The sequence below is a fragment of the Neopsephotus bourkii genome, unplaced genomic scaffold, assembly GCF_033783945.1.
Source record: "Neopsephotus bourkii isolate Nb327-2 ecotype Australia unplaced genomic scaffold, CSIRO-AGI_Nbou_v1 NB_1792, whole genome shotgun sequence".
Taxonomy (NCBI): Eukaryota; Metazoa; Chordata; class Aves; order Psittaciformes; family Psittacidae; genus Neopsephotus; species Neopsephotus bourkii.
Window position 1 is genome coordinate 6,186,348 of NW_026902266.1, and position 13,557 is coordinate 6,199,904.

Here is a 13,557-nt window from a genome sequence, read left to right on the forward strand (position 1 = left end):
GGGCAACAAAGCTGGTGAAGGGTCTGGAGAATAAATCTTATGAGCAGCTGAGGGAACTTGGGGTGTTTACTCTGGAGGAGGCTCAGGGGGGACCTTACCCCTCTCTATACCTACCTGAAAGGTGGTTGCAGTGAGGTGGGGTCAGTCTCTTCTCCCAAGTTACAAGCGAAAGGACAAGAGGAAACGGCCTCAAGTTGTGCCAGGGGAGGTTTGGATTGGATATTAGGAAAAATTTCTTCACTGAGTGGGTGCTCAGGCATTGGCACAGGCTGCCCAGGGCAGTGGTGGAATCACCGTCCCTGGAAGTGTTCACAAACCATGTAGATGAGGCCGTCAGTGACACGATTTAGTGGTGGCCTCGGCAGTGCTGGGGAACAGCTGGACTTGATGATCTTAAAGGTCTTTTCCAACCTAGTTGATTTTATGATTCTATGACACCTTCCACTAGACCAGGTTATTCAAAGCTGCAGCCAGCCTGGCCTTCAACACTTCCAGTGTGATGGGACATCCACAGCTTCCCTGACCACCCCCTCCATCGCGAAAAGTCATTTCCTTGTTTCTGACCTAAACCTCCTCTCATTTCAAAATCGCTGCCCCCTGTCCTGTCACGACAGCCCCTGGTAAAAAGCCTCTCTCTGGTTAAGCCCCCTCCAGGCCGTCATCAGGTCTCCCCAGCGCCTTACCCATGCTGACCAGCACCAGCTCTGCCTTCCCTTGCAGAAGAGGCATCCCAGCCCTCCCACTATTTCCGTGGCCCTCCTCTGACAGGCCCATGCTTGTTCTGTGCTGGGGACTCCCGAGCTGGCCGCATCACCCCTGCTGGGGTCTCACACGAGCAAAAAACCTCCAGAAACGCAGCCACGGTTGCCGAGTCCCACATGGGCACTGCTGTGCAGGTGCTAACCTCCCACCTCCCCGCCCTTGCGGCTCCTCTGAGGGGTCCTCCTCTGCCCTCTCGAGTGGGCCCAAGGGCCGGCGGTCCGGTCGAGCTATCTTCGTGCGGGGCACCTGGGAGGACGGGGCCGCCATGATCGCGTCAGGCTCCCCCACCGCGCTCCTCCGGTCCAGCAGGGGGCGAGAGCTGCCGTCTCCTCTCCGCCGGGAGCCTCTCTGGCGCCGCACCGCTATCGGGCCGAGCTTCAGCCATGGCAAAGATAGGAGCCAAGAGGGCCGTGTGAGCAGAGCTGGCCGGGCCGCGCCGGGCCGTGCTGTGGTGGTGGGAGGCCGGGCCGGGCCGGGCCGTGCTGTGCTGTGCTGTGGTGGTGGGAGGCCGGGGTGGGCTGTGGTGGGGGGGAGGCCGGGCCGGCGCGGCTGCAAGGGGTGCCGGTCGGTAGGTCGGTCGGTCACTGGAGTCGTGTCGCCGTAGGTACCCGCTGTTCCAGCTGGGGGGCCCGCAGCTTCGGATCTTCCGGCCCAACTTCTTCATGCAGGCGGTGCGGCCCGGCGTGCCTCAGCCCGAGGACACTGTCCAGTTCCGCATCTCCATGGAGTGAGTGCGGGGACCGGGCACCGTATGGCGCTGTTCTTGCCGCGGAAAGGGTTTAGGGCTGCCCCTCGGGTACAGAGGAACACACACCTTCCCCGCAGTGCCGCCCGTCACGGCACACTGCCCTTTGGGCTGCAGCTTGTCTTAATAGGGGTGGGAAGATGAGGTGCCACATAGCGCCCTTTGGGCCTGGGGAAGGGTCTTCTGTTTCAGAGAGAACTTTTAGAGAGCCTGGATTTACTGTTTTAACTATGAGCTTTGGTGTGCTCCTCTTCCTCAGAGTTAATGGGGCTCAGCCTTCCCAGGGGTGGGCGTAGGAAGAAGGAAGTGTTTATAAGAGGATCCATAGGAAACAAGGTGATGTCCAGGTATTTCTGAGTACTTTTTCAGCCTGACCACTCTGGTTGCACACACTAAAATCCACAGGCCTGTGGCAGGTCTTGGAAAGATTGGAAACTGCTGTTCAGAAGATTAGAAAGGGTTCTAGGGTCAGACAGTGAGAAAGGCTACCTATTATTGCTGAACAAGGACTATATCTGGGATTTTGACTGTTGAGGCTGGAAAGGATAAAATATTTGTTATTGTTACATTTTATGGATAATGAATTGCTGTAGCAGTGTGCGATCTATGCTGAGTTTATACTTTTGTGCACTGGAGCTACCTTTCTTAAAAGTAGAAGATGTATTTATTCCTGAGTATTAACCACTCTGTAAATACTATGCCTCTGTTGTATTTTATTTAAATATTTATACTTTTCCATCTTTCTTTTCCCAACATATTTTTGCATTGCCTAGAATGACGAGAATAGATGTCAAGAATTACCTTGAAAAAATATACAATGTGCCAGTAGCTGCTGTGAGGACCAGGATACAGTATGGTAAGTGCAGTTGAGTGATGCAAAGGGATGACCACAACATCTCTGCACAGCCAGAACACTTTTACTATCCGAAGATCCATTAGATCTCAGCAAACTCTGGTTCCAGGTGCTTAGCTGGTGACATCCATCAGTATAATTTTTTATGTCTCCATTTGAATGAAAGTGCACCACTCCATACTTGAATGCTTTGATTAGATTATGACATAAGTTTAGTTAAAAATAATCTGAGTTTTAAAAAACTTGTTCATCTTGGCACTTAACCAGCTTGTGCTGTATGCTTTTGTAGTTGGTACTGTTTCTCCTTGAAGACCAGGGTGTCTCACTTCAGAAGGAACTGCTTCATGTGTCTTTAAAATCAGTAATTAAATTTCAGCCATAGCCTCAAAAAGGACCCCCAAACTGAGTTGAGATTACCTGGCATGCACACAGAGAAGGTGTTATGGTCTAACAAAAGGCAGTTTGTAGAGCAAAGAAAAATATTCTGTTAGACCAGTAGATGCTGTCATAAAAACATCTTGAAAAACTTCCAGTTTTTCATCACTTGTCACATTTCTACTACAGACCTGTATGCATCCACTTATGGTGTTGCCCTGTGCCACTCCTACAAAAAAGCCCAACCGAAACAAACCCACAACAAAACCAAACACAGCAAAACCAGCCCAAGAGAAAAAGAAAGAATACTCCTAGTTTAAGTTATGGTGAATTCGGACTTGGAGGAGAGGGATCTAACTCTTAACTGAAATAAGCTAAATTTATGTAATGTCATTTTTACATATGAATGCTTCCATCTCCAGAGCTTCTCTGACTGCAGTTTGTATGCTATGCAAAGTCAGGAATATACTTTTCATGGGTTTTTTTACATTTTGATCACCAGGCAGTCTGGGAATCAAATGGAGAGTGACTTGTTGGTGAGGACATCTTTGATGGCTGGGTTTTTGTTTTTTTTTCATGCAGTGACTAGCAAAGGGTTGATGTTTTATAACGGTGAGAGTAGGGATGATGTTAAGAAAGGGATAGGAAAAAAAACTGTAATAGTGAAAAATGGAGAATGAAAGAAGAAGCTTTAAGATTGTAGAACCTGGAACATACAGAAGGAGAAAAAGAAAACAGATTATCTGTAATATGCTTCTGTGGAAAAAAACAAACCACCAGGATTAAGTAAAGTCTTAAATAACAAACACAAAGGTCTAAACAGCATTGGAAAATATTCATGTTACAACATGTTTCTTACATCAGTTTCATCTGACACTGCTAATGGAAGTGATTGTAGAACGTACATATTCAGGGATAAAAAATGAAAGGTGGTTAAAATGTCTAATAATTTGAGAGCTTTAATCTCTGCCTAACATGCAGAGAGTAAGTTAGCTTCCCACTTGGCTGTGACCAGCATACTTGCAGAAGGTTGAAATGCCTTGGTTTGTTTGGATGTGGAGTGTCATTTCCTGGTCTACAAACAGTAGATCCAGCTCATCAGCTGAGTTGTAAAAGCTGACAAGTTTGAAGCTGTTTAGTGGTCATTTCCTGCTTGTTTTCATGAAGCTGTTCATGTTACAAGGACTGTTTATCCCTCCAGGCCCCCTACTCAGAGAGCAGAAGATTTAACTCCTTGCTTCTTTGCAGACTTTGTGTAACTGGTGATGCCACACTTTAGTAAATGTGTTGCTGTGCTGGTACTGAAGAAAGAGTATTCCTCTTAACAGTAAATCAGAACTAGTGAAGTTCTCCCTTCAGCTTGGCCTAGCTTTGGGAAACTTGGAAATCCAGGGAAGTAAAAGGTGGGATTCTCTTAATTTCTGCAGGTGCCAATAACAGGAGAAATCACAAGAATCAAAGAGTGAAGAAGCCAGATTATAAGGTCGCCTATGTACAGCTGGTGAGTTAACAGGAATGCTTGTGGGGAAAAAGGGAAGGGACTGTTATCTAGCTAATCTGGAAGTAATATTGAGTGAATTGTCTGGCTGAATATTTCTGCCAGTCCTCTAATAATGACATTTTCTTTAATATGTTCCAGAATGTATAAATACTTTTAAATGATTTAGTCTAAAAATCAAATTCAAACAAATGGTTAGTTTTCAAGTCCTGTATTTGTCTGAGGTCTGTGTGTAAGTTATGGTCTGATGTCATATAGTGCTGCTTTGCCAGTGAGTTTCATGCTGACCCTGTACTCTGTGTGCTGGAAGGTTCACGACTTGTGTGGTTGATTGCTGAAACATCCAGTAAGTGAAAGAATATATTGTAAGGGTAGGGAACTCTTATTAAAGCTTTTGGATTTCAGAGAAGACTAAGGCATATTCCTTGGAGAGCTCTTAGTCATGTTTAACAAGCATGCATTGTGGCTAAACCGGGTTCTGAAACGTATGTTGGTTGCCCAGTGGAAAAGGAGCTTCATGTTCTTACAAGTTTCTTTCATAACAGGAGCATATTATAGCTTAGACTTCTCTTGGGCTTACCTGTTTCTATGTGAAAAAGAAATTCAACCACTGACAGAAACCCCCTTCACATACCAAAATTACATTAAAGGAATGCTATTTATGGTCGTAAAACCATAAGCTCAAAATTGCTGTTGACAATATGACCTCAGTGTTACTCCATCCTGGGACAAGGATTCAATATGGGGAGAACACTGTAATATTAAAGACTGCATAAGACTTCATACGAACTTGGGCTTAAACTAAAGAGGCACGGACAGTGGGAATTCTGATGACTTAATGATTTTTTAAAGTTTAAATGTGCTTAGAAGTTTTTTCTCTAAGCCCCTTTTGAGAATGGGAGTGAAAACAGAAGTGAGAAGAGTGTGTTATTCTAGACAGCTCTTTCCTTTAAAATAACAGTATAAAGTAAAATATTAATAGAAAGTAACAGTGTTGTATTTAGGTAAGGACTAAGCTTCATTTTTCTGTGCTGATGTTAAAGGCAACCTCATCTCTCTGAGGATTTTGCATTATGATGGCTAAAAAGCACATTTGTTTTTCAAGGAAGATTCTGTTTTGATGGGAAAATTCTCCCGCCTAGATTGTCTATGCTAAGTTTTTGTCTGCCAAAGATCATGTATGAAAGATTCATTGAGAACACAGCTGAAGAATTGTATGCCAGGAGTGATGTTGCATCTTAAAAGTGGCTTTCTTTAAGTGTCATTAGTAGGTGGATGCAGGCACTTTCCATTCCCTTGGCCTTTTGCTAGTGACTTTTTTGCTTTTATTCACTCATGTGTCTTTTGTCTGCTGAGTTAAAGAGGTAGTCTGCAACACAAAGATACTCATGGGGAAAGAGGGGGAAGCAAAATGCACCTGCACTGTGGAGCAAGCCATTCACAGTACCTTTACGTCAAACCTCTGATCCTAGAATAGTTGCCATTACCTTAAAGGTAGCTCCACAGTGGAGTGGAGAATTACACAAACTAGCTTCGTACTGGAAGCAGTCACACAGCAGTAACTGGTCTTCCTCCAGCCTCTCATTTTGCCTGCTGGGCAACACACAGAGCACTGTGGTACTGTGGCTGAGGACTACTTTTGGTATACAAGACAGCAAATGTCCCTTTACTTCATTGCTCTGTAATATAGTGTCAGCATAAGTTGACATGGCATGTTTTCCATCTTCCTTACTAATGGGATCAAGGGACCACCTTTTGGTGTATCTCATTGCAAGTGATGAGCAGCACAGAAAGCCAGCCGTATCCTGGGGCTGCATCAAAAGCAGCGTGACCAGCAGGTTGAAGGAGGTTATCCTGCCCCTCTGCTCTCATAAGACCTCACCTGGGGTAGTGTATACAATTCTGGTGTCCTCAGCATAAGGAGGACATGAAACTGTTGGAACAAGTCCAGAGGAAGGCCATGAGGATGATCAGGGGACTGGAGCACCTCCCGTATGAAGACAGGCTGACAAAGTTGAGGCTGTTCAGCCTGGAGAAGGCTGTGGGGAGACCTCATAGCAGCCTTCCAGTACCTGAAGAGGGGCTATAGGGATGCTGGGGATGGACTGTTCATTAGGACTGTAGTGACAGGACAAGGGGTAATGAGTTCAAACTTAAACAAGGGAAGTTTAGATTGGATATAAGGAAGAAATTCTTTACTGTTAGGGTGGTGAGACACTGGAATGCATTGCGCAGGGAATCTGTGAATGCTCCATTCCTGGCAGTGTTCAAGGCCAGGTTGAACAGAGCCTTGGGTGGCATGGTTTAGTGTGAGGTGTCCCTGCCCATGGCAGGGGGGTTGGAACTTGATGATCTTAATGTCCTTTCCAGCCCTAACTGTTCTATGATTCTATGATTCTAAATCATGACCATTTACTAAACTTGTGTCATTTAACGGTGGTCTGTGCATTTCCCCCTCACCTCATTCCTGGTCTCTTTGCTCTCTTTTTTCCTGTTGTTGGTGGTGCCTGTAATTCCTTTAATATTTAGGTTTGTGTGTGTCTTCCCTCCCCACCCCTTTCTGCTTTTGTTCTTTGCTTTTCATCACTGCCTCTCTCTCAGACAATGAGCTCCCAGTTCTATGTTCACACCAGCTTTAAACACTGGGTGAGGCCAGAAACCCAGTGTAATTTCTGAAATTGAAGGCTTTGCTTTCATTCTCATTCATGGTGTGATTTAGACTGTAACAGGCCCCATGCAGTCCATTATGAGTATCTGCCTAATTTAGGAAAGTCTTTGGTAACCACTGTAAAATCCTTATTTTCATGAGAATTAGTTTGCATCTGTCGTGAGTCAGAGTAGCTGGGCTTTCCTACCATTTTTACCAGCTGTGTTTTCTTTCATGAATCCAATTTCAAGTTAAAACTGCTTATGACTGGAAAAATAAGGAGGTTTTTGGAAGGTCTTGAGTTGATCTTTGTATTGCCCACTAGGTGGAAGTATTGCTCTTCCCAGTGTGACTTGGTAGCAGCTGTTGTGAGGTTTACCTGAATGAAATTGAGTATATTCTCCAGTTTTGCTTCCCTGCTTTATAAAACATCACCTTATGTGTTCCAGTGCAGTGTACATATCCATTCATTTACTGCCAGTGTCTCAAAGGTGGAAGGTGTATGAAGTCATAGTCAACATACCCTTAGGTGTCAGATCAGTGCCCCAGCTGTTCCACATGTAAGAATTGTTGTCCTTTCTTTTCCAAATACTATTTCTTGGAGATTCAGAACTGTTTACTTTATTCTCAGTCAGTAACTGGACAAATATGTGGTCTGTCCAAGCATAATATTTTCATACTAAAAAAATACCTCCAATCGTAGAAGGCTGTGGATCAACAATATCTTGCTATTCCAGAGCCTCTCTGCCTTTTTTCCCCTTTTAGAATTTAGTGAGAAAGGTTTAAGTTTTGGAGACTTACAGCTTTGTGTATCATGCTACTTTTTTACATTGTTATCTTTTTTTTTAATTAAAAACAAAGCTATATATCTTTTCAGAGTAGATGAAATGAATGTAATAACAGCAACTTCCAGCCTTTCTCCTGACTCCAATACAGTTACAATTATCCTAATGTTATTTAAAGAAAAAAGGAGCAAAGAAAACCAATGGGAAACTTTACAGTTGCATTAACATCAGGGAAATTAAAAAACAACAACATCCCCTCTCCTCCTTCTCCTTCAGTGTTCTTGCTGGTTTAGCTCAACAGGTTTTAGCACCCGTGGGAGCACAACTGTAGGCAAGCCTCTGGAATCCAGGCCTATTTTTAATTAAACTTGTTTTGAGAAATCTAATGGAGATGGCTGTAAAAGGGAGTCTGACCTTGTCAACATTGGGACTAACACCTATTTAGCTGCATGAATGATGGCACTGGTGTGAAAATTTTTGTAAATGCTTTCTTCTCAAACCCTGTGTAGAGTATCCAGTACATTCATAGTAGTTACCTGTTTGCACATCAGATGTGATTTTCTTTTGACATGTAGTGAATTCAGAGTAGACTTGGTTGCTCCATACACTGTCCCATTCCTGTGTGGATTTTGAAGTTGCTTTCAGTGCTGTTTGCGGCATATTTTAATATCAGATGTTACCACTGCAACAGCAGGAGAATTGTTCAAATGCACTGAATTATTAAATTTAGCTGTATTTGCTGCAGCTGCTGGACTGAATCCGGTGCTGTTGGGAGTCCAGCATTTTTTGTTAACAATACTATAAACATTGCTTCTCCTAATTCTGAAGGACAGTAGTAAGTACTTCAGTTATCTAAGTAAGCAGAAGATCTTGCAGTTGTTTACATGATCAGCATTTGCTGCATCATTCCTACAGAATAATATCTGTGCTGACCTTCCATCCCTAAACTTTCCAAGGGAAGCAAAGGTCAGAGAAGTACAAGTGAGTTTGTGCTGGGTAATCCTTCCAGCAATTTACTGACCTGAGGCTCAGCAGTGGGAAGGCTACCACTTGACTACATAGGCCTAATTATGGTCACTTAACCTCTCATTAAAATGAATGAAGGCAATTTGTACCACTCCATGTGATAACTCTCTCTAGGAAGTCAGAGAACAAGGTGTGGTTTTACTCTTTCTAGTGACAGAGGCTTGAAATCTAAGAGGAAAATACATGTTTAATGCTTAGGTCACTTTTTATCTTAAAAGCTGTTAGAATTTAACATGTGAATCCTCCTAAGGCCTTGTGTATAAATCAGTTTTACAGTTGGGTAATGCTGAAGTGAGGATTAAAGTTGTTCAGGAGTAGAAGTTCTGTTACCTAAGCATTAGACCACAGATCTCACTTGTACATAACATTAGAATTTGTAGGGAAAATGGAAGTTTCTGGAAAGACTCTACACTGAGAATAGCAATGTGTAGAATCATTACATTGCCTTTATTTTTTAGGTGTTTCAATATAATCTCTCTGACTTGCTTTGGTTGGTTTTTACTTTTCTTCTTTTTAACATTGCGAGGGCTCACTTAGATCGAAGAACAGTGGTGGTAGAGCTTATCCTGACAAATTCCCGTGTAGCACGGTATCACCTCACATTGATGAGAAAGGTCTTTTGCTGGCAATGCATCATGCAGTTCCAAGACAGACTAAATTATCTGAGCAAAATGATTTTTTTGCCAGTGTTTGTCTTTTTTTACAGGATTTTCTTTTAGCACAGCTATGTCAGGTAGAAAGATACTAATATTTTCTCCCACTTTCTGTGTGCTTCTAACTAAGGTGATTATGCTGGCAGAGGCTCTAAGGGAGAACTAAACCCTAGCCTTTCTAGAGCTTATTTCAATTTATGTGAATTTTAGTAATTCAGTAATTAAAAGGGTGATCTTGGTTAAATGGCTTACAAAAGGTAAAACAGTGAACAAATCCAAGGTTTATGAATAAGCCAGAATTTTGCTTTCTGGTAGAATATGGCAGCATTTCATGTTCTAGCAGTCTGCAAAACAGATAAAACCCTGATGAACTTGGTAGAAAGTTGTTTATTTCAGTTAGGATTTCATTCTGAGGATGCATTTATCATGGTTGTCAAATGGTTGCTGTTTACCTAGAAGATGTGTAAGAAAAAGCACTAAGTAAAGGAGTGGCAATCCCTCCATTCTTTTCGTAGGCATTTTTTGAGAAGACGGCACATGAGCTTGAACCTCAGTAGCCTCTGGCATCATGTGGAAAATGCACTGAATGTAATATGCTTGGACAGACTCAGAGTCCTTTATGTAAGTTGATGCCTTTTGGTATTTTTGAAATTTTGAAATACCCAAGATCCAGGCTTCTTCTGAAAATCAGCTACTGAGCATGCACAACAGCTATTTTTCATACAGCTTTCATCACTCCAGAGTCTTACAGTGCAGTATTACTGCATAGTATTGTTACTTAAGATTTATCAACCTTCAGTTCTCAGGGTGTAATGTTTTGGCTGTTTTGAGTTGTGTCTGGCTGCCAGCCAAAATCAGAATTTCTTCACAAAACAAGAGCTGGAAAGAGCCAACTTGTCTATGCTGATTTTGATTTATTAAAAGACTCCAGATACAGATTGACATTTTCAGCTCAATATTTGACTTTCACCAGCCTTGATATGGGAAGTGTGAGCACTTTGATAAACAGCTGAGAGGTTTGTCTGGGTTTGCTAAAGCCTCTGTGCATACCTTTTTTTATTGTTTTGCCTTCTCCCCCCCCCCCCCCCCTTTTAAAAATAATAACTGTTTTGCAATGCTTAGTGAATTACGATGGATGTTGTTAGTATGCTTTAGGGACAGCTTTCCTTCATTCTCCAATAAGGGAAGTGCATTGGTCCTGAAAGCATACCAGAATGGAAGTGCTGCATAACAAGAACAGTCCCTTACTACGCTGTTACCAACATAAATAGTTCTCAAGTTTTCAGTGTAGGTGGTATGCCTACCATGTTAGCCTGAATTGTTTTCTGACTTACTCAACTAAAATGGATTCCTCTCCAGGGCAGACAAGTCCTTAGAATCAGCCCTGTCTGTCCTGTAAGTACCACAGGGCTGAGTGACCCACTCACAGTGCAGTTAAAACACAGTATTTTTTTATAATATAAACAAATTCTTTTCCAAATGCCTCAGTGTGCTAAAATCTTGGGCAGCGCTTGGCCTCAAGGGTACTTGCTGCTGATCCTGGTACAGGAAGAATTTCAGTAGGCTATGGCTTTGGGATTGCTCAAGGACATTGATAAGGTCAGTTTCTGTGCCTCGAAATGGAACTAAACTTCAATTGCCATAGGAGAGCTAATATAAGCATACCTGTTGGTAATTTAAAGGTACAAAAGAGTTGAAACCTCAGAGTGTACACCATGGAAAGGAAAACCTTGATTTGTTCCAGTTGATCTTATCCAGGCTAGAATCAAGGAAAGAGCAATGTATACAGCAGCTCCCTTGTTGTTTTTGTAGTATGGTCAGGCTCTGAGGAAACCCCCAAGAAGTATGCACTACGAAAACAACCGGAGCATTTCTGGGTATGAGTTGGTATTTCCTAGATTCCAGTCTGGATAAGCTCAACTGGGATAATTCATTTTTTATTTTTTTTTTTTTTTTTTTTTTTGTTTCCAAAGTGTATGCTTGAGGTTTAAATTCTTTCACACCTGTAAATTACCAGGTTGCGTGTATTTGGCTAAATGAAACATAGCGCACATTCAGCTGGGTCAGGGACATGGTGAGGGGGGGTATTTTTGGATTTAATTATGTCACATTTATGATCAAAATATATAGGTAGCTGTGTTATGGAAGGCTCCTTTCATGTCCTTTGTGGAACTGCTTCATAGCTGGGCCTCATGTTTGATTGCATTTATTGCACAAATGTAAGGAATGGCTGATCTGAAAAACAAAACAAAACCGACAAAAAACCAAACCCCCAGCTGTTTTCATCTGAAGCAGTTAAATGCTTTTTTTTAAGATTTCTGTATGCGGTATTCTGCCAAAAAAGTTAATGTATGGTAATGTTTGTAAGTGTTTTGGAGAGTAATTTTAGACTTATGAATTATCAGTTGTAAGTTTTATGCAAAGACCCATACAGAATGGAAGGACTGTTATTGCGGAGTTTAATGAAGTTGTGCTTAGTGCAGACACTACTAAAAAGTAGATAGGTAATGTTAATGGGATAGCGCATTTCCACAGAATAATGATTTCCTGCTGTTAGATAAAAAACAGAGACCAAGCAAATGTTTATTTTCCAAATAGGAGACATAGATCTGATGATGTTTCACTAAAATTACTTGTCTGTTAGGCAGAATGACTGATGCAGATGTAATCACTTTAATCTCATTAGTGATGTATTAGACAGACTGTTCCCACTGTAATTGTTTTACACTATAATCTTTATTCCTGTTGATAAGAGACCTCTGATATCTGTTATTCTGTATTCCCACATTACACCCTACGGTAACAGCTGCTAGGACTGTTCTCTCTTATCCTTATCCTAGATCTAAACAACTGTAACTGCTGCTCATACCCTGAGTGTTAACATAACGAATGCCTGCTCCACCATGTATTTCCCTGGTGATGTTACTTTAACAAAATCACCTATATTGCTCATCTTGCTTTTACTGTATGACTCATACAACAGCTTTGAGCTGGTAGAAAGTCTTTGAAGAGGTGTTCATCTCCTGACCATTCATGTGTAAAACAAACAGAAAAAAGATGTCAGTGTCTTAACTAGCACACAAAGAGGAGAGGCTGAAAGATAGCTTGGGGAGGTGGAGGGTTATATGTGTGTCTGTGGGAGAGGGGTAGAAAGAGGTCTTGGGAGGTTAGGAGGTACCATTTTGCACTAGTTGAAACTTCAGGGTGGTCTTGCATTGCAAGTACATTCATCATAGCTACCACAGAAAGGCTGGAATGTCTCTCTGACCATTTGTTTTCTCTTTAGGGCCAAGGACAAACCTTTCAGTTTCCCAACCTATTTCCAGAGAAAGAAGAAGATGCAGAAACTCGCTCTCATGATGACTTCAGGAATAAATATATGGAGAGAGAGAAGCACAGGCAGGAAGGTGACCCCAGACGAGGTGGAGTTCCTGACTGGTTTTGACTTTGATGCAACAAGCCAGCTGCCTTTCTTCAGGCTCAGAGGGATTTTAATCAGCAGACTTGCACTCTTCTCTTCTTGTAATGACTGAATGTTTATTCTAGAGCAGCCCTTGCTAGCATGTCTTTTTTCCTGGCTGTTTGTGCATGACTATGACAAAATGGCCCTAAAGAAATAAAAAGGTAAAATAAATCTAACTGCATCAGGTCTTTCCTGTGAACTTGTGGACAATTTCTAAAATGTGGAATTGCTCATTATTGTTTCTGACTATGAGAGCGTCATTTTGCTTACTTTGTTCCTGCTTCTATGCGTTGTTTTGAGTAGGAGTCATTTAATTTCCCAGGGTAAGTGTAGTTGCATTCTGTAGAATGGATAAAATGTATAGGTCAGGCAGAGGTGGACATGAAGGTGTAGAGAACTGGACTATAGGCTCAGGACATGGGATTGCCTATTTGTCAGTTACTGTGTCCTACCATCCTGGGTATTGCCTTCCTTGCAAAGTGACCCATTGTTGTGGTTAAGCTGAACCTGGGACACCCCTTCTTTCCTGGAGATGTGTGTGTGATCTGAGTGCACTCATTTAATGATTTTGTGATGTTCTGGAGGCAGGGTTTATAAGATAGGCTTGTGACCAGGCACCTGTGCAGTTGATCCCCAGAAGCTTCAAGGAACAGACAGAGGTGATGCACAGTCTTTGCTGTGGTACAGTGCAGGTAGTTGCCTTCTGTGGCCTGCTGCTGTAGGAATGTTGTTGTACTAGTATTTCTTCCC

General features: G+C 42.4%; 1 protein-coding gene across 1 annotated transcript; it reads left to right on the forward strand.

Annotated features, from left to right (window-relative positions):
• Positions 1–1,078: 1,078 nt before the first annotated feature.
• MRPL23 (mitochondrial ribosomal protein L23) lies at positions 1,079–12,978 on the forward strand. Its single transcript, XM_061342489.1, has 5 exons — positions 1,079–1,174; positions 1,367–1,489; positions 2,281–2,363; positions 4,163–4,236; positions 12,631–12,978. Exons 1-5 carry the CDS (start codon positions 1,146–1,148, stop codon positions 12,787–12,789), a joined length of 468 nt encoding a protein of 155 aa, XP_061198473.1. The 5' UTR covers positions 1,079–1,145; the 3' UTR covers positions 12,790–12,978.
• Positions 12,979–13,557: the final 579 nt, after the last annotated feature.